Genomic DNA, 19,189 nt, shown 5'->3' with positions numbered 1-19,189 from the left:
TGCTTGTGGGCTACGGGCTGACCTGTATTTGCTCCTCCATAGAATGTATAATCATTGTGGTTCATTGAACGATGAAACATCGCACACCAGAGCTCTGGGTACAGTACACGCGGTGATGGCTTCGACATGCACGGAGAACCGTGCTGCCATCCTCTCTACGTTGGTTTTCCTGGATGGGTTTTACAACGAGAGCGCGGGGCTGGAACCCTATACCTGTCAGGTTGTCTTGGTAGTAGGCTGAAGATGGGACATGTGCTCTCTCGGGCCTGGGCGAGTTACGTCACGGCGCACAGGAGTGCGCAGTGGCTCCTGGGGTTTTTACATTTTTTACCCAGGTTTTAGCCCAGGTAAGGCCGGCCTCTTGAGGTTTAACGGCGCCTGCTTGTTCCGCCTGCGGAATAAAAGCCAGAGATTTGAGCTGGTTTGTAGTCAACGGTCTATGGATAGATAGCTAACGAAGGTATCGGGAGCATCCATTGTGAGGTGCAACGTTGGAATTGATGACCCCCGGATGTCGAGTCGTATACGAACTGAGGGAGCGATCGTTTAACTTGTATGTTATATTACTGTAGTTCCCACGGTTAGGAGGATGTACGCGACCTACGATTCCAAAAATACCACCCACTCACTCACTCACTCACTCACTCGTCTGGGCAGGTAAGCAACATTCTGGCTATGTCGAGTATATGCGCCACGAAGGGCTGACTCCCAAAGCGTAGTATTCTCATTTCTGCGCGTATATGCGCTACAGATGAGATGGGAATGTGCGGTCTTTGTTTTCATTCTATCGCTTGGTCACGTCGCGTACGGCACAGTCAGTACTTACGTCCGATCGCTCCTGCGATGTCAGCTAACATGATTATTACCAGTGTGTCACAGCGACAGAAGCTGTTGTATTCGATATCTCGCCAAATAGCTGCCATTCACGCGGTAACACGCCAGTGGAGTTGAACATAAGGTACACATATACGACTGTTCTCGCTGTCTATCCTCGGCGCTGACCTGGTGCACAGATGTGAGCTCGCTTGACGTTGACGTTCACTTGCGAACACCTCTGACCCGGCCGCCGCCGCCGCAGTGGCGATCGCCGCTCGCGCTGCCCTCGTTCTCGCGGAGATCATCGTTATGGCTTGCCGCCTGGGTGAAAATGAGTCCTCGTCATCATAGCGGGGACGTCGTGCGCGTCCCCCGCAGGCCCCTGACGCTGTCATCTGTCTTCTACGAGAACGGTAAGCACGCTCGCGCTCAGGAATCATTCCTAGGCTGAAATTGAGGATGAACGCGTCTTCCGACAGGCAGAATCTTTTTCTTGTACGATATAGCACCTATTCCTCTCCTTCATCGTTATTGACTTTTGGATTCACAGACTTATGTTGGTCGCGCACACGGTCTACCTCGTCGGCCGGACGGTTACGGTACGTGTATATCTCCCTTCCGTCCGTCTTTGCCCGAGCCTAAACGTGCGCCTGTCAGGTCTCGGCTACCACGACCCCAGCACTACTGTACTTCGTGCAGTTTGGCCCCCTCTTAATCGAGCCGTAAGCATACAACCTTCCTCGTTTTTCCATGCCCGCGTCCCCCATCTGACCCTTACTCCAGCACGATCGGAATTCTCGTCACCCAATTCCTCATCTCCCTCCAAGAAGCCGCAAACCGGCGCGCGCACCACCTCGGACTCGACACCCATCCGCGCACCGCGACCTCTGACATGGCGCAGGACTCGACCGAGTGCGGGTCGATCAGCCTGGTGCAGTTCGCGCGCGCGGATGTCGATGAGTGGCTCGAATCCGAAGCTCCCGCGATCACCGACGGCGGCGCGTGCGCACAGTGGGAAGAGGAGTGCATCGAGGCTCTAAAGATGGTACAGGAGCATATCAGCAGTTCGGACTGCCACGACTCGGTGTAGGGCAGCATGCGGATGTCGGACGGGAGACAGGGATAAGTCGTGTCCGACACTAGTACGGCGTCTGATATGCTACGGATGGCAAGTCCACGTACCGGTGAGTAGCCGCTGAGTACTGAGTAGCCGATCCACGTCGTGCCTGACACATCTCACATTCCATTTCTACAGGCGGCGCGGCAGTGCTGCGCCCGTCAGTAGTCAACTAGAGTTCGAAACTTCGTCTTAGGATTCTGTCAGTGCAGTGCACTAGTAGAAGGGTGCGTTGCGGGGCGTCAGGAATAGCACCGCATTCACGTTCCGGCGGGGACATGTACACCTTCTCCGGCTGCGTGCCGGTCCTGCACTCACGGAACGCCGCAGCCTTTCACCGGAGATGCTTGCCTACACATCAATATGATGCTCCATCTTGTGCGTCGTTTTTCTATCAGGTAGCTTTGATTCTGCTCTTGGAGTACGCGCTTTTCGGCTCCGAGCTCGCGCGTACCTCCGGACACTGCGGACATTTCATGTCGCTCAGTGCTCGTCTCAGGGGATGACCGCGTGTTATGACTCGGTCGCCTCTCCTCCTTGGGAGCACCATAAGGACTCCCAGCCCCGGACGACTATTGCCACATCCTCGCACTCGCTACGCTGCCGAAATGACTTCAACCACCTCAGAGGCTGCTGCGATCGCCACGCTCGTCAAGGAACAGACTTTCACGTGCGTGCATCCTCCCAACATCGAAGCATAGGCTGTCTCGCTGACCCCCCGCCCTGTCAGTATGGCGGAGAAATACTTCGAAATGGCTACCACAGGTAAGTTCCTCTGGGCTCTCTTCGTACATTCCCCGCTGACAGACCCCCTAACGTTGCAGCTTTGCTCATATGGCACTACGTATTGACGGTCGAAAATGAGCTCGCTTTCTTCTGGCGAAGACGATTCTCCAGCGCATACGCGCTGTTCGTCGCGAACCGCTATCTCATCCTCGTCGTCATCATATACCAGTCGCCCTGGTGGGCCGTGCATTACTCACACATGGTGTGCTCATCTCCATTCTTCGTTTCTTGCGCCTAATTAACCCTGGAGTGTACAGTGGCAGTGAGCGTCCTGACCTCGAACTTGTGCCTCTTCATGCGACTGATGATCTTGTTGTCGCACGGGAAGATGCAAGACAGCAATATATGCACAGTACATCTTCCGATACCTGCAGTATCTCGTCTGGGCAGGTAAGCACGTGTACATACGCCCGAGACTTTGCGTTGATCTCCAGGGCGTAGCATTCACCAGTCTGCGCGCATACGCGCTGCAGATGCAGTGGTTATGGGCGATCCTCGTGCTCGCCCTCTCGCTCGGCCCAGTCGCATATGGTACAGTGAGCACGCTTGCCATCTCCTGCGATACCAGCTAACATAGCGCCGATTTGCAGATGACTATAATCACCGTAGGCATCTCGTTCACCCCCGCAAACGGATGCCATTCGCACGGTACCATCTCATCGCAGCTGGACGAAAGGTACGCCACGCTCGCGACTCCGCCTACCATCAACCACCCTGAACGTCGACCTTCTTTCGTAGATGTGAGCTCGCACGTCCATCTATGTAGCACTTCTGACTTAGATTCGACCGCAGTGGCGATCACCGCGCGTGCAGCCCTCGTCGCGGCCGAGCTCATCGTGATGGCTCTCACCTGGGCCGAGATGGGCCGCTACCGCCGCAGCGCAGGCGGCGCGCGGACCCCCGGCACGGCGTCGACGCTATCGCACGTGTTCTACGAGAACGGTGAGCCGGCCCACCCCTGACCAGGCCGACCCTAACGCTGACGACCGCGCCTCCTGCAGGCAGGGTGTATCTCGTGTATGGCATAACCATCCGCCCGCCCATGTTGTTGTCGCTGACATCCATTCGCTGATCCTAGCCTGATACTGGTCATGCATGCGCTCTATCTCGTGAACTGGGTAGTCTCGGTACGCTCCCCTCCTACTCCATCTCCTCCTGTCGCCATCCAACGCCGCTTGCAATGCTGAATGTGCACCTCACAGGTCTCACCCACGACAACGAGCACCCTCCTGCTCTACTTCGTCGACTTCAGCCCTCTCCTCCTCGAACCGTACGCCCGCCTCCCCTCCCCATCCTCATCCTCATCCCCGGCTGAGCCTGCCCCCCCTTCACAGCACGATCGGCATCCTAGTTAGCCACGTCCTCATTGCGCTCCACGCGGCCGCATCAACGCACGACCACCCGCTCCTCGTCAACCGCTCCTCCCCGGACACGCACGGCTCCGGCGGCTCAGTGAGCCTGGTGCAGTTCGCACGGGCAGATGTCGACTCGTGGGCGCGCGCAGAGCCGGACAGCGCTGCGAGCCTCGCGTCTGGGGTGCACTCCCAGGAAGAGGGCAGGGCTGCGGCGGATGAAGAAGAGCTGGAGACGGAGCCTGAGCAGCGGAGCATTCCCAGCGCGGACTGTCACACTGCAGCATAGGGCGATGGCACCCTGGTGTATCCTCGTATTTCCCGCTTCACGAATGTACCCGCAGACGGTCCCAACTCTGCGGACTGTACGCAAGCATACACGACACAGGCCCGGTGCGCCTCGGACGCCGCTTGCACGCCCTCTATCTTTACCTTCTTTCTGCTATGTAACGCTCACCACCCGTCCACATGCGTCCAAAGTCGACCGGTCGACCCAGATTTCGCTCCGCGCGAGGAGCTCAAGCCTATCGCTACCATTTTTCATTGCCTCGCACGAGCAGGATCCGCACCCGGGCCTCCGAGCACTGGCCTTCGTCCGTCGTGACGCCCAACCAAGGGCACTCAGGCTCCTCCGTCCTCCCGTTCCTCCGTAGCGCATCCTGTTCAGAGAACGGTGAGCCGCCCCACACTCATCGGCCCCCGTCGCTGACGGATACGTCTCAGACAGGCAGGGTGTACTTCGTGTACGGCACAACCACCCACCGGCCCACGCTATTGTCGCTGACATCCATTCGCTGATCCTAGCCTAATACTTGTCATGCACGCGCTCTACTTCGTGCACTGGATAGTCTCGGTACGCCCCCAATCATATCCTCTTACCATTCCCGCAGCTATCCAAGCCTGCTCGGAATGTTAAACGTGCGCCGCGCATGTCTCGTCTACCACGACGGGCGCCGCACTGGGATATTTCTGGGATATTTCCACGAATGAACCCGTGGACTGTCCCATCGGCATGCACTCTCAGCGCACCATTTCAGCCTTGCACGTACATACATACAGACAAGCCCCGCCCGCACGCCCTCCATTCTCCTGCGATCCTGCACTCCACCCACCACCCTCCCGTCCTTGTCCGCCCCGGCGCTCCCAAAGTCCGCGTCCCGCTGCGCGCGTCCCCAGCCCCACCGCCCTGTCCCGTCCCCCTCGCCTTACCTCGATCCCTAGCGTGTCCACGTCCCCGTCCGTCCGCATCCACATCCAGACGCACCCGCCACTTCTATTCTCTCCTGTCTGTCCCTGATCCCCGTCCTCCGCCTTGCAGCCCCTCATACCACGCTCCCCTCCAAGCTGACGCTCGCCGCCCGTCGACCGCCCGCGCCCGCCCAGACGAGCGGGCACGCAGACAGCGCCACGCACACGCGCTGGTGCTCGGGGCAGGTGTGCTGCGCGCTGGGGCTGCGTTGGGGGTGTGCGGCGCAGGCGGGGTCGGGACGGATGGGACGGGAGGCAAGGGAGCGGCAGTGATACCTCCTTATATCCGTCTCGTATATACATGCACTCGTACAACTCCCCACTCGCACATCTTCAATGCCCATTCCGACTTGACACGGCGTCTCCGCGCAGCGCACATCCACCACGCCCGGGCACGGAGCTCCAGTACAGGCTCCGCCCGCACGCCCCTTCTCCGAGTTACAACGGCTGCCCCGGTTGCGCTTCCGTAAGGCCCACTCGTCGCCGACCAGTCCGCCACCCATGCAGAAACGGCCTCCCACTCTCTCAGACACGCGCGCGCACACCCCTCAGACCAGACCAGCCGCCCCGTCCATCTGCGTCTCTCGTCTCAGTCCCTCGCCCCCCATCCTCTTCAAACCTCATCCCCGCCCCCGTCAATCCAAGGCCTCAGCATACCCTCACCCCCATACGCACGCACGCCGCACGCGCACACCTCACCTCACACTACGCACGCGGACAGGTCCACGGCCCCAGGCCCCACGAGCCCGAGCCGGAGCCCGAGTCGGGGGAGGCATGCGCACCACCGTCGACGTCGACGCTGACTTCGGGCGCGCTCCCGGGTCTACGTGTGTATGAGGCGGGCTCGGGCTGGGGGGTGGAGGTGTGTGTGCTCTGTCGCCCGGGTTTTGGGGGGAGTAGGCCAGGATGTATCGCCCAGCGCGCAGGTATACACAGCGGGACTACGCACGCGAGGGCCGAGGACGAGCGGTCTCGGCCTGCGGTCCGTCCGTTCACCGCGGGGGCGAGGTCCGACATGGCGGGGCAGGAGACGCGGGGAAGCTGAGGGGTGCACGGTCGACCTCGGACTCTGGATCCGGGCGCGCTGGCAGAGTGTACGCACGAGTAGCTGCATCCCAGGCCGAATTAAGCCTCATACAAGACAGTGGATGAGCAGCCGAACCCCAAGCCACGACGGCCAGCGACACTCGGTTCCTAGCGCAGTCCGTCCACAGCGGCCACCCTACGAGGTCCAAGGACCGTGCAGCGCCCAGGGGTGCGCAATCCGGCAGGCTGTCGTGTGGACGCGCAGGGGGCGCAGGTCGGGCAGCGGCTGGTTGAGCTTGGGATGATAGGCTGGCCTTAGTGCATCCTAGGTGCGAGGGCGATTGTGTGCCAGGGGGGTTGTTGAAGGTCGCCTGAATGGGAACGAGGGTGAAGCGGAGAGGTGGGCACTTAGAGACGTAACTAGTCCAGGTCGTCTTAAAAACGAAAGGACGGTGCGTAGAAGGACACGCGCATGGAGAGGTCGAGCGACGGGACGTCCTCGGAGTTGATTCCTGTTGCTCTGAGTTCCGAGGTTCGCGCATATAGCCTGGTCCCGAACCGTCCCCTGTGTTGCTGCGCGAGTGCCTGTCGCTCTGATGAGCATACATCGACGCCTGTGGAATGGATGACTCACACTACGTCCTCTTCGCCAGAATCCCTCTGGAGGGACATGACAACGCCGTGCGGGGGCGATGTTCTGCCAGCGGTCGGGCGACTGCTGCGGTAAGCAGTCGACCAGTGTATCGCAGTCGACGTTGCCCACGGGCATGCACCAGCAGCTATCTAGCACGAGTACCTATGAAGGGCGCATGCGACTATCACCGGCAACGACAAACGAAAACGCGCATACAGTGACAAGCGCGTGCACGGGACGCGATCCCATGCCGGCATAGCGCTCGAACGCGAGCAGCAGCGGCGCACGGCTAGAGGGGGGCACTTTTGCAGACTACCAACAACCGACGTCAGCAGGGGTGCATTGTATGGGACGCAAAGGCGAAGGCGTACAGGGGAACACAGGGAGGTCATAGACGGCCTGGCGCGGGGCGGCGGTCGTGCAGCAGGGCGGGCGAGGGCGTGGCGAGGGTCGTCGGAAGGGCGTCACAGCAGTCGGCCTAGTGGGACATGCGCTTGGATAGCACCGGCGCCGTGGCTGGCCCTAGTCCCGCGCTCGCCTGGTCGGAGTCCGTCCAAGGAGCGTCCCTGCGTCTGACGCTGCAGGCAGGCCGTCGATATCGCAGCGAGCAACCGAGGGAGAGCACGAAACGGGAGCAGAACGTGCCAGGGTTAGGGTCACCAGCCGTTCTCCGTCTTTCTCGGACTCGACGTCTGGCGCTCGCAGCCTCTTCCTCGGACATACACGAGCTGGCCTGCGTCCGTGGACTGATCCGCGTGCCCTGTCTGCTCTCACTCGCCCAATGCCAGCCATACCCGCATTCCCCACCACCGACGTCACTGCATCCGCAGGGATACAGCGCCCAGTTGAACGCTGTCCCACTTGGCCGCGTGTATGCGCTGTCCACGCGTCCTCGCGCACTCACGCTATGCCAGTCGTCAGTCCAGCGCTCTGCTCTGCGTTCCGTCTATGCTTGCTAACGACCGCTATCCACGCGTCAGCTTACCTCCTCGGAACCCACTCGCTCAAAAGCCGCCCTGTGTAATACGCGTCTCCGCGTCTCCGGCGCTCGCATACACAACATCCCACTCGCTCAATTGCTTCCGAGTCCTTACTCTGCTTTCTTTCTGTCTCCCTCAACACCGAGACCCTCGGATCTACCTCTTTAATTTGTCAGACAGGACTTTGACCTGCACCGAGTCCTGTCCTGGCGCGCTTTCAAGTTCGCGCGGTCGGAGCGCTGGCTCGTACGACGCGCGTGCACCACATGTTTCGCGACATCGTCTTCTACCAATACGTTCTGTCCGGACGCGCGGCAGCGGCCTCCGCCGGGACGTCCCCATCCAAATGTTCTACTTACGAAACCGAGCACACCGCCGCGCACACGCAACATAAGGGTATGACGCCGGCCCCTGTCCTCCCTAGCTGTGTTCTCACTATCCTCTGTGCGACGAAAGATGCATACGAGTGCCGGCGACGCACGCTGCATAAAGTTCGGTCTGTCGATGCCCAGAGCTGTATCAGCCCCCACTCGCCAGATCCCCAGGAAACTGTCTCGTACCGCCAGAGCTGCGCGTAACCCCCGCCGCCTTCCATCTGCACCACCCGACTAACCGTGCACCTGCTTCGACTCCTTTCCTCTGTGCACGTCCCACCGCAGTCCGACTGTCATCCGTCCCGACGACATCTCGTCTGCATCTTCCACGCTCCGGATATACCTTCAAGTTGTTCCGCATCGATCAGGGAGACCAGGCTGCTCTCCCGGGACGCCTGTCAGCTTGTAGGCTATATACCAACCAGCCCGCTGTTGAGCATATCACCACACCACCGACATGAACACCACCGACATGGAGACCACCCCGCCCAAGCTCGTCAACCCGTCCTCCACCAACTCACAAAACCTGCAGCACGCACCCCCCCTCCCAGCCTCCACCCCCACCGCACCCCCGCCTCTTGGCGCCCACAAAAGCACTCCTACCTCGCCGCCGCAGGTCCGCCAGCCCCGCCTCGCCCGCGCGCCCTGTGTGATTCCTCCTCCTCATCAGCGTGCCTCTGGCGCCGTTCCTCCCCTTGAATCACCCCCTGTAACCTCGCGCTCGTCCTCGCGCCCTCAGGCCGGGGGACGTCCTGCACCTCTAGCGCGAGTACGCTGGTCCGGTGAGCGTGTCCTGCTGTGCCGTGCGCATTCGACGCGCAGTTGGTGGTGTATCCGGTGTACTAGGCGCAGCGAGTGTCCACCTCGACGCATGCATGCATGCCCACCTCGCCCGCGCGCTGATACGACGACGTAGATGCACAACGCCCGCGTCCGTCCAAGCTTTCTTCCTGACCTCGCAGTACGTCATCTGGGCTCTGGGCAGCGCCGCCTGTACCTCACCCTCACCTCCGCCCCCAGCCCTCCCGCAAAACCCTCCACTACCCCTCCCCACAGCGACCCGCGCTCCCAAACCCACCCCATCCGCCCATCATCCAGCATCCACCTCCCCGCGTACACGCCCTCCCCCAGCCGCGCTGCCATCGTCCTCGTCCTCTCCTTCACCGTCGACGCGGCCGACGTGGTACGCGCGCTTCCAACCTTCATGCATGCGCGTCCGCAGTTGGCACCCCAGCCGGGACTTGGGGCTTGGGGCTCGACCGCGCCCCGCTGTCCGCCGCGCGGGAGCGGGACGACACCCCGCTCCAGCTCCAGGGATCCTATAGGTCCGCTGCGCCCATCCTCCCCCGTTGCGCCCTAAGACTGACAACCCGGCTTGCAGCGGTCCGTCCCCCCTCCCCCCTCACCCTCCCCTCCTCCCCGCCCGCGGTCCCGCGGTCCCAAAGGCTGACCGTGACTGCGCGCGGACACTGACAGCGGAGATCAGTGTATGCACACCGCTCACGCGGCCTCGCGGCCGAGCCGCTCGTCAGGCCATCCCTAGGGCGGAGATGGCGCACCCGCGCTCGCGTCCTGTGTGAGAACTCTCGAGTCTTGAGGTGCAGTCTCTGCTAGCCACTGATTCTGATCTTGATGAGGCGAGGGCGCGTGTGGGGGAGGGAGGGCGTAACCACAGGCGGGTCTAGTATCGTTGCAGTTGTGATTGACACTGCACGGATGACCCGGGGAAGGTCGGTAACGCTGCACCTCCGTCTCCGCTGCTCGCGGTGCGTATCCACTGGTATCCCACGCTCGCATCCCAGTTTCTCCGCTCACGCACACAGCTGGTGGTCCTGCGGAGCCCCGCGCGTGCGCCGGACACCCACTGCTCTACTCCGTGTACTCCATCTTCCGCCCCATCCTCCCCATCCGCCCTCTCGTTCCTCGACCCGACGCACTCCGCTCAGCTCTTCGCACTGTCCCTGCCCGCCAGCGCTCACCTCCTCGGAGTGGCCAGCTCGCCGCATCTCCACATCTCCCGCAGACACAACTTGCCACTGTCTCGCTCGCTCCCGAGTCCCTCCCCCTCAGCACCGACACCTCGGATCCACCCGTCCGCGTCACCCAGACCCCACCCCGCGCAAGATCTTGAATCCGGCGCGCGTGCACTCGTACTCTACCAACCATACCGGCGATAAGCTATGCGCCGCGGCCGCACGTCGTCCCCCGCACCATCTTCTCCGTCCTGTCCGGACGCAAGCATGGGCCCGGGGCGCGCAGAGATGCCCCGGGCCCCCGGGCGTGTTCACAGGCCTCAAGCTCCAAGGGATCCGTTCGAGTCGGCGCGTGCGGTACGCGTGCGCGCCCGCGTCCAGCGCTGCGCAGAAAAGTTTCGCCCACAACCCCCATCCACCCGCAGCCTCTTGCCAGCCTCTCTCTCACAAGGCCCCGCTCTGCTGATAGTTCTCGCACCGCCCAGCGCGAGCTGTCCCCAAGCGTGCTCAGGCTCCCGTGCCCGAACACACACAAACGACACACAAACAGCATACACATGTACAGAAAGGCCTCCGAGTCGGTGGAGTGTACCCTCAAGTCTACCTGCGGACAGACTCCGCGCCATACGTCGGCCCTCATCAGGGCGCGCCATCGTCCGAACCGGAGTATGTGCCGCGTCTCTAGGGATGCATGTTGACTAACTACTGTCAGACTGTCTCTGCCCGGCCTCCCCGCGCCCTGCGTCTGTAGACCGTCTGCGACTCCTCCTGCATCCACCGGACGACGTCGACGTGTGAAGACACAAGGAGCGCACTCGATCTGGAACCCCGGGTTGACGTCTGCAAACTGCAGCGGGTTCCGGCCGGTCACGCGAGTGAGATGTGGCTTGGAGCACCGGGGTCTGGCTGGAGGCAGCGGTCCACGAAGCCGGCGACGATCTCAGACTCGACGAGCCACGCTGCGACCAAGAGCACACGATAGGTCTCCGCGCGCTGGCACCCCGGGCGGGCATCAGTCAACCCACCTGCCGGGCCTCTGGAGAGCGGGAGAACCCGGGGTAAGTGGCTCTTCGGCGCCGTATCCCACTGCTCGATCGTCCTGCGCGAGGCTCGGCGCTCAGGAGGGACCTCTGCGGCGCTGCGCCAACGCCATGTCCTCTGTTTCTCACACATCTCACTCACCGAGTCCATGTGGGGTTCACGACACACTCCAGCCGCAGGGTCCTCGGGCACGCCAGCGAGCTCGCGAGCCTCGTCTCTGTCAACCCCACCGCCCGGCCACGCTCTGTCCTGCTTCGAGTTCGTAGGCTTCAACTCGATCCCCGTCTTCCCGATATGCTCTCTCGTTCCGTGGATCACTCCACTGCTCTCTTCGCCGCCTTTTGAGCCTCGTGGTCGACTGTGCCCTCATCTCGTTATGAAAAGCCAGTCTGTGTGTCTTCGCGTCTCCGCGTCTCCGGCGCTCACCGACGCCGTGTTAATTGCCTCAGGCAGGATCTATTCCGTGTACGACTTATGGTAGCGCTAGCACTTGCGTCGTCGATTGACTATACTCTTGCACGCGGTGTTTCTCTTCAGCGTATCAATCTCGGTACGTGAACATCCCGCTATTATCTATCCAAAACCACGTTAAGCGTGCTCCTCCCAGTTTTCGATCGTGAAGCACCCCGCCTTGTTCTACTTCGTCGAATTCGGTCCACTCTTCGTTGAGCCGTAAGCATGTCGTCTCCGTTTCCCGTCCCGGTGACCTCTACTGACCCCTCTTGCGCCCCCTTCCCACCCATCTGCAGCACCATCGGGCTCCTTGTCAACCACTTCCTCATCGCACTCCAAGAAGCTGCGTCCAGGCGCACACATAACCTCGGAGACATCCAACTATGCTCAGCGACTGACAGTACGACCACGTCGAGCGCAATCAGCGTGTTGCAGTTCGCCCGTGCGGCCTAGCGCAACATGGAGACGTTCGTGCGTGGGAGGAGGAAGATGCGCAGCGAGTCGTGACGGTGGAGTATTGATATTTGTTCGGATTCAAGTCGTAAATGTATTTGTGTCGCTGATCTTACTGGGAGAAAGCCCAACTGATTTGTAATAGCTCGCAAGCCGCACACCTACTGAGAGCGACACTCTAACCTGTCTCGCCCGCACGGACATGGCAGGTCTGCACGACTAATCGTCGCGCACTACCAGTGCTCTACTTTGCAGTACACTTCCGCCCCATTTTACTCATCTTCTCTCTCGTTACCTAACCCACTCCGTGACGTCCTTCGCATACGCCCTGCCAATCAACTTCTTTGTCAGCTCATCTCCTCGTTGCTAACTCCCTCACGAAGCCGCGTTGTGCCATGCGCGTCCAGTGCGCGTCTCTAGCGCTCAGGCCGCTCGCAAACTCAACTTGCCGCAACCTCAACTGCTTCCGTGTACCTACTCTAGTTTCTCTCCCTCTTCCTCAGCACCGATATCCTCAGGTCTACTACAGTCATCTAATTCGTCAAACAGGACTTCGACCTGCACCGAGCTCTGTCCTGACTCCTGGCGTGCTTCGCGTGCCAGTGGCCGCGGGAGTCGGAGCGCTGACTTGTACAACGCGCGTCCGCCACGTGTGTTGCGGCATCGTCTTCTTCCACTACGTCCCGTCCGTACGCGCGGCCACGGTCCCCGCCAGGACGTTCTAATTCAGCCGTTCTAAGCACGAAGCCGAGCACACTGTCGCGTACACGCAACATCAGAGTGCGTGGCAGGCCCCCCCTTCGTTCTCATCATTCTCTGTACGATGACAGATGCGTACGAGCGCCGGCGGCGGCACACATAAGGTTCGGTCTGTCGATGGCAGGGTTGCACTGACTCCTACCCGCCAGATTCCCAGGAAACTGTCTCGCACCGCCGGAGCTGCGCGTAACCTCCGCTGCCTTCCATCTGCACCATCCAACTAACTGTGCACCTGCGTCGACTCGCTTCCGACGGCAGCTTGTCTGCATTTGTTGGAAAGACCAGTCTGCTCTTCCAGAACTTGTATACTAATCAGCCCTCTGTTGTAAACAACACTACGCCATCGACATGAACACCACCACCGCCACCACCACCTCACTCGCCGATTTGTCATTCATCGAGGCACAAAATCTAAAGTACGTACATTCCTCGACGCAGCCGCAAACCCCACCTCATGCGCGCTCTCCCAGTACTACAGAAAAGTACTTCTACTTAGGCACCGCAGGTACGCTCGTTCACTCGCTACGCCTCTCCCACGCTAACGTACTAGCCGCAGTGCTCCTCCTGTACGACTTCCTCCTCACTATCGGCGTGGAGCACGCCTGCTTCTGGCGCCGGCGGCTCTCGGGCGCGGCCGCGCTCTTCCTCGTGAACCGCTACCTCACGCTCTTTCTCGCGCTGTACAATGCGCCCTGGTGGGACGTCCTGCAGCTCCAGTACTCTGGTGCGGTAAGCGTGTCCGAGATGCTATCTGCTGTGCTATGCTCATTTGACGCCTGGTTATGTGTATTCTGTACTAGACACGGTGCGTGTCCCACTGTGAAGAAGTAAGCGCCTCGCCTACGCGCTGATGCAACGGCGGACGCTCTCCGTAGATGCACAACAGTCGCTTTCGTCCAGGCTTTCTTCCTGAACTCGCAGTACGTCATTTGGGCAGGTGCGTGCACTGCCTCCCAGTGCCTCAACCTCGCCTCCGGCCCTCCTCGCGGGGCCTTCTCCACTTCCTCCGCGGAGCTTTATATGCTGACAGACAAACCAATTGCCCAGTGTTCAACTGTCTTCGCGTCTTCGCACTACAACGGCCGCGCTGGCGCTGCACCGCCATTGTCCTCATCCTCTCGCTTACCGCCGTTGCGGCCGATGTGGTACGCGCGCTTTGAACATTCGTGGAGTTGCGTTGGTAGCTGACACACTGGCTGGGACGGGTGGCAGGTGCAGCTGCCCTCCGTGCACAGCACGCTCGACCGCGCTCCACTGTCCGCCGGATGCGCCGCGCGGGACAAGACCCCCTTGCAGGGATTTTATAGGTCTGTCCCGCCCATCCTCTTACCCCTCCCCCGTTGCTCCCTATAACTGACAACCTGGCATGCAGCGGTACGTCCCCCCCTCCCCGATTCGCGCGCTCGCCCGAGAAATCTGACTTTGCACGCGGACAGCGGAGATAAGCGTATGCATGCTGCTCATCGCGGCCGAGCTACTCGTCATGGCCGTCACCTGGGCGGAGATGGCACACTACCGGGCGAGCGCGCGCAGGGTGCGACGCGCGCTCACGCTGTCGTGCGTCCTGTACGAAAATGGTGCGTTCTTGTTTTTGGAGTCTCTGCCCACCATCAATTCTGACGAGGGCGCGTGGTGCAGGAAGAGCGTACTTTGTGTAAGTACCACGGGCGGGTATTGTTGCGGTTGCCGTTGTGATTGACACTGCGCGGATGGGCAGGTCGGTGACGCTCATGCACACGCTGCACCTCCTGTCTCCACTGCTCTCAGTACGTATCCACTGGGATCCCACGCTCGTAACCCTAGTTCCACCGCTCACGCTAAAGTACGTACACAGTTTGTGGTCCCACGGGGCCCCGCACGCGCGCCGGACATGATGAACCTCAGTCTCATACTCATCGAGCCGTACGCCGCTCCCTCCCATTCATTTGCTTCCCCGTTCGCTGTGCATGCTAATCACTCTGCCTAGAATCATTGCCATCCTCGTGAACCGCTTCCTCCTCGCGCTCCAAGCCGCCGCGTCCGCATCCGCGCCCCACCCCGACGACACGTTCTTAGACTCCAATCTTGAATGCGATTCGGCGAGCCTGTTGCAATTTGTCCGCGCGGACATCGACGAATGGATCCAGTCTGAGCTCGACTTCGCATCGCCCTCCTCCCTCGATGATGGCGCAAGCACGGATAGCCTCGATGGGGAGGACAGGGCGCGCTGGGACGAGGAGTGCGGGGCGGCGCTGCGGCGGGGTGGTAGCGCGGGGCGGGGGGATGGTGAAGTGTAGGGCGCGGAGCGCATTGGGGGCGCGCGAAATTGTGTATGGTAGTAGTAATCCAACATGTATGTATTCATATCCACGTCGCATATACACTGTTGTGTACTCTTTCCAAGATATGCTCTTCCAACATCCGAGTTCACGGGGACACCGGCATGTTTCTGTAAGCTCGACGCGCGGTGGGACACACCGGTGCGTCGCGCATATATGTACTTCCACCGGTCAGGAAAATCACCCAGACCAAGGTGTGCGGCGTCGATTCGAATACATGTTGGATTACCTTCTACTATCATGAACTGTCTCGGACCCCGCACCCCTGCTGGGCCTCTCCACGCTCTACACCGCGCAACCGACCCGCTGCATGACCATGCTCATGTCCGCCCCACACTCCTCCTCCCGCTCCCCGTCCAAAGTAACCTCATCGGATTCCACACTGTCGGCAGGCGGCGCGCCCTCGGACTGTATCCACTCGTCCACGTCCGCGCGCACGAGCTGCAGCAGGCCTACCGAGACCCGCCCCGAGTCAGCTGCAGACAATGCGAGCGTGTCGTCGGGGCGGGGCGCGGATGCGGACGCGGCGGCAGCTTGGAGTGCGAGTAGGAAGCGGTTTACAAGGATCGCGATAATCCTAGCCGTGGGTGTACGAGTTCTTAGTACATGTGAGAAAGGGGGAAGGAAGGGGCGTACGGCTCGACGAGGATGATGCTAAGGCTCATCATGTCCGGTGCGCGTGCCGGGCTCGCCGGGACCGCAAGCTTTGGTACACGCCCGGCGTGAGCGGCGACTCTGTGCAGGTGTAACGGGCGCGAGGCGTGCGTACCGAGAGTAGTGGAGAAACGAGGTGGAGCATGTGCATGACCATCGTTGACCTGCCGGCCGACCATCCGTCCTCGTCAGCGACCACTGCATTGCATCGCGACGCTATCACACTTACACGAAGTAGGCCCGTCCTGCGCCATACGCACTCATCAGCAAATCCGGCGTGGGGATTCGCACAGGGACGCACCGTTCTCATATAGCACGCACGACAGCGTCAGCACACGCCTAAAGTCCGTGCTCTGCCGGTAGTGCACCATCTCCGCCCAGGTGACGGCCATGACGACGAGCTCGGCCGCAACGAGGAGCATGCAGCAGCAGATCTGCGCTAGCGCCCCGCGAAAAGTCAGTCAGCTTCAGGAAAACGGAAGCGGGGTAACCGCGGGGAGCACGTACCGCTGGAACGGCCGCGTCAGCCTTCGTATTTCGGGCAGGTATTGCGGATGGGAAAGTGCGAGTGTGCGGATGCTTACCTGTAGAATCCCGGTAGAGCGGTCCTGCTGTTCCGTGCTGAGCACCCGGCGTACAACGGCGTGCGGTCGAGCGAGCTGTGTGCGGATGGAAGCTGCACCTGCCAGTCGCCATCATCGTGTTAGCTGGTGACGAGAACGCAATTGTAAGAAGGGATGGTGCTGACCACATCGGCTGCGACCACAGCAAGGGACAGGACAAGCACGACAGCTGCGCAGCGCCAGCGCGGCCGCTGGAGCGCGTATACGCGGAGACAGTTGAATGCTGCGCGAAAGTTAGTGTTGTCAGCACGAATCGGGCTTCGTGGCGAGCGGGACAGAGGTGTTTTATGGATCTTCCAGTGCGTACCTGCCCATATAATGTACTGCGAGTGTTGGAAAAAAGCCTGTAATAATGCTATTATAGTGCAACTTCATATTCAGTTCGTCACGTCACCGCGGTATATCCGTGAGCGTCTCGTAGAGATTTGCGTGAATTCGAATTGTGACACTCACTGACGCTATATACGCAGACCCAAATGAGCGCGACATATTATGCAGAAGAGGCATGCCTACCGTGTTCGAGTAGTGGAACATGCCATACCACGAGGCGTTGTACAGCGCGATGAGAAGCGTGAGGTAGCGGTTCGCGAAGAAGAGCGCGGCTGCGCCGGATATTCGCTGTCGCCAGAAGAAGGCTGCCTCCGTGTCGAATGTCAGGAGGAGGTCCCACAGGAGCAGCACTGCATCGCGCGGTCCGGGGTGAGGTCAATTGCGTGTGCGCGTAATTATAGCTTGGGGGAATTCGCGTACCTAGGACGGCGAGGTAGAAGCATTTTTCTGTGATGCTGGAAGGGCGAGAGGCGAGGGTTAGCTTGTGTGCCGTGACGGTATTCCAGAGGAGGAACGTACATCAAGCTCTGCTCTTCGATGAGGGTCGCAGTGGCATTCATGTCGAGTGGGTACGGCAGCGTACAGATTGATCTATAGTTTCGTAAGACAGGCCGCTCGAGAGAGCAGATTAGGCTCTCCAATGGATCCGGATCGAGGGCTGTCGACGGGGCAGATTACAGCGACAAGATCGCAGCAGGAAGTGCGCAATCGAAAATGGGACGAAGAGGGAGCGGCGTTGGTTGCTCGTAGGCGATAGAGTTTACGCACAGCGATACGATGAACTTGGATTCCACCGACCGCGAACGGGGATAGTTTTGTCTGCAAGCGGGAGTTTTGTATGTCGCCGGCGCTCCTAATAGCATATGTCTGGTGCCGCGGAGATAGCGGCGAAAATAACTCGGTAGGACAGTCGCGCCCCTCCATGTTGCGTGCGCCAGACAGTTTTCCTAGCATTGTAAGCAGAACGACCACCAGGAGGACGTTCTGGCGGGTGCCGTGGCCGCGCGACCCCGCCCGTGTCATGACAGGACGTACCAGAAGACATCGCGGCGGCACACGTGGGGAACGCGCGGCCTGCAACCCAGCGCTCCGACGAAGCATCGCAGTCCTCTAAGCGCGGTAGGACAAGATTCCGCGCAGGTCGAAGTGATCTCTGACGGATAGAATAGCTGAGCCCCTGGTTTGATCCGAAGGTATCGGCGTCGACTCGGGAGGACGCAAGAGGTAAGCTGCAAATAGTGCCTATGGGCGTGAGGCCGCCCATAGCAGCAGCTTAGTGAAGGAAGTAGCTGATGAAGGGGCTGAATAGGTTGGAGATAAGCAGGATCCATGAGGGTGAGCACGGTGGTCCAACGTTAGCAGGTTTGCCATGGTATCTAGTGGGGTTTGGTACGTACTGACGGTTCACGTTGCAGCGCCCGCACGGGTGAGCAACGATTCACGGATACCTCATAAATGCACTCTAAAGGGGCTGGATGGGACTGCAAGTTGTACCCTTGAGGTTCCGGTGGACGTAGGTGCCGACTCCCGAGGAATGGGTCCGTGACAGTCTGCTTGTGTGGGGGCCCAAACCTCGGGCTTCGGACCGTGACGAGCATCGCGCAAGTGAGATTGGGTGAGGCGGGAGTGTCGCTCGAGACACGCGGACCAAGACAGAAAAGACCAGCTATACTGTATGTGACGGAAGCAGCTTTACGTGGCGGTCGGTGTATACAGAGCAGAATCGCAGGCGAGAGCGACAGAGACGAGCCTTCGGCGAGGGCCGGAGAATTATATGCTTAGTCATCAGGCGCCGAGAACAGAACTGGCTATTTTGAGTAACGTTCAACTAACCGCGCACCAACTTACCCTCTCCTCCCAGTACTGTCTGCTGAGTCGTTGCGCCTTCAAGGTGGGAATTTCTGCTTTGAGTGGAAGCGGCGTGGACTCCCAAATTATCCCATCGTCATGCCCAGCAGATCCGAATTTGCATATAGGCTTTACTGCCAATATTCCTAGTCATCGCCTTCGTCTCCGACATGTCCGAACGAGAAGATGCACTAAGGTAGCGTTCGAGAAGACCTTTCTTTTGTATTTTGCTGTGCATCATCTGGGGCGGTGAGAGGGCTCCCAAAACATGTTATGTGTGCTCGCCGTGGACTCGGGACGCTGACCAATTTCGTTCAGCCTTGTTCAACTGTCTCCGCGTACTTGCACTGCGCATGCAGCAGCTACAATGGAGATTGACCGCCGTAGTGCTCGTCCTGTCCCTT

The 19,189-nt window shown here is 60.3% G+C and overlaps 6 protein-coding genes across 6 annotated transcripts; 3 read left to right on the top strand and 3 right to left on the bottom strand.

The window, feature by feature from the left end:
* Window positions 1–1,147: 1,147 nt before the first annotated feature.
* Window positions 1,148–1,906, top strand: TRAVEDRAFT_53551 (uncharacterized protein; the record flags this gene model as incomplete). Its single annotated transcript, XM_008046429.1, has 5 exons — window positions 1,148–1,229; window positions 1,296–1,311; window positions 1,367–1,415; window positions 1,474–1,538; window positions 1,600–1,906. The coding sequence occupies 5 exons, from the start codon at window positions 1,148–1,150 to the stop codon at window positions 1,904–1,906; spliced, it is 519 nt and encodes a 172-aa protein (XP_008044620.1).
* A 635-nt stretch (window positions 1,907–2,541) lies between these two features.
* Window positions 2,542–4,360, top strand: TRAVEDRAFT_53550 (uncharacterized protein; the record flags this gene model as incomplete). Its single annotated transcript, XM_008046428.1, has 10 exons — window positions 2,542–2,603; window positions 2,664–2,698; window positions 2,758–2,921; window positions 3,073–3,109; window positions 3,161–3,255; window positions 3,310–3,661; window positions 3,721–3,736; window positions 3,798–3,846; window positions 3,922–3,989; window positions 4,054–4,360. 10 exons carry the CDS (start codon window positions 2,542–2,544, stop codon window positions 4,358–4,360), a joined length of 1,185 nt encoding a protein of 394 aa, XP_008044619.1.
* A 1,588-nt stretch (window positions 4,361–5,948) lies between these two features.
* TRAVEDRAFT_32011 (uncharacterized protein) lies at window positions 5,949–6,570 on the bottom strand. Its single transcript, XM_008045876.1, has 2 exons — window positions 6,269–6,570; window positions 5,949–6,192 (listed from the first exon to the last, which is right to left on the bottom strand). Exons 1-2 carry the CDS (start codon window positions 6,431–6,433, stop codon window positions 6,025–6,027), a joined length of 333 nt encoding a protein of 110 aa, XP_008044067.1. The 5' UTR covers window positions 6,434–6,570; the 3' UTR covers window positions 5,949–6,024.
* Window positions 6,571–6,700: 130 nt separating this feature from the next.
* Window positions 6,701–7,516, bottom strand: TRAVEDRAFT_75251 (uncharacterized protein). The gene is made up of 4 exons (XM_008046427.1): window positions 7,351–7,516; window positions 7,196–7,291; window positions 6,980–7,141; window positions 6,701–6,930 (listed from the first exon to the last, which is right to left on the bottom strand). Exons 1-4 carry the CDS (start codon window positions 7,369–7,371, stop codon window positions 6,781–6,783), a joined length of 429 nt encoding a protein of 142 aa, XP_008044618.1. The 5' UTR covers window positions 7,372–7,516; the 3' UTR covers window positions 6,701–6,780.
* Window positions 7,517–13,360: 5,844 nt separating this feature from the next.
* On the top strand, window positions 13,361–15,288 carry TRAVEDRAFT_24438 (uncharacterized protein; the record flags this gene model as incomplete). The annotated part of the gene is made up of 12 exons (XM_008045827.1): window positions 13,361–13,428; window positions 13,483–13,517; window positions 13,563–13,741; window positions 13,813–13,817; window positions 13,888–13,949; window positions 14,060–14,157; window positions 14,225–14,319; window positions 14,385–14,386; window positions 14,449–14,589; window positions 14,651–14,666; window positions 14,730–14,834; window positions 14,979–15,288. The coding sequence occupies 12 exons, from the start codon at window positions 13,361–13,363 to the stop codon at window positions 15,286–15,288; spliced, it is 1,116 nt and encodes a 371-aa protein (XP_008044018.1).
* A 244-nt stretch (window positions 15,289–15,532) lies between these two features.
* On the bottom strand, window positions 15,533–16,780 carry TRAVEDRAFT_75250 (uncharacterized protein). The gene is made up of 7 exons (XM_008046426.1): window positions 16,733–16,780; window positions 16,569–16,666; window positions 16,286–16,420; window positions 16,214–16,229; window positions 16,100–16,148; window positions 15,967–16,034; window positions 15,533–15,907 (listed from the first exon to the last, which is right to left on the bottom strand). The coding sequence occupies exons 1-7, from the start codon at window positions 16,735–16,737 to the stop codon at window positions 15,616–15,618; spliced, it is 663 nt and encodes a 220-aa protein (XP_008044617.1). The 5' UTR covers window positions 16,738–16,780; the 3' UTR covers window positions 15,533–15,615.
* Window positions 16,781–19,189: the final 2,409 nt, after the last annotated feature.

This window comes from Trametes versicolor, assembly GCF_000271585.1.
Source record: "Trametes versicolor FP-101664 SS1 unplaced genomic scaffold TRAVEscaffold_13, whole genome shotgun sequence".
Lineage (NCBI taxonomy): Eukaryota > Fungi > Basidiomycota > Agaricomycetes > Polyporales > Polyporaceae > Trametes > Trametes versicolor.
Note: the sequence above shows the minus strand (reverse complement) of the source record. Positions and strands in the feature narration are given on the sequence as shown.

Coding starts and splice junctions, on each gene's coding strand:
- TRAVEDRAFT_32011 (XM_008045876.1), bottom strand. CDS start 6,433: ATGCAGCTACTCGTGCGTACACTCTGCCAGCGCGCCCGGATCCAGAGT. Junction 6,193..6,268: donor CGCTCGTCCTCGGCCCTCGC/GTGCGTAGTCCC, acceptor CCCGGGCGACAG/AGCACACACACCTCCACCCC.
- TRAVEDRAFT_75250 (XM_008046426.1), bottom strand. Junction 16,421..16,568: donor GCTCTACCGGGATTCTACAG/GTAAGCATCCGC, acceptor GGGCGCTAGCGC/AGATCTGCTGCTGCATGCTC. Junction 15,908..15,966: donor AGCATCATCCTCGTCGAGCC/GTACGCCCCTTC, acceptor ACCCACGGCTAG/GATTATCGCGATCCTTGTAA.
- TRAVEDRAFT_75251 (XM_008046427.1), bottom strand. CDS start 7,371: ATGACCTCCCTGTGTTCCCCT. Junction 7,292..7,350: donor TGACCTCCCTGTGTTCCCCT/GTACGCCTTCGC, acceptor GGTTGTTGGTAG/TCTGCAAAAGTGCCCCCCTC. Junction 6,931..6,979: donor TCTGGCGAAGAGGACGTAGT/GTGAGTCATCCA, acceptor TCAGAGCGACAG/GCACTCGCGCAGCAACACAG.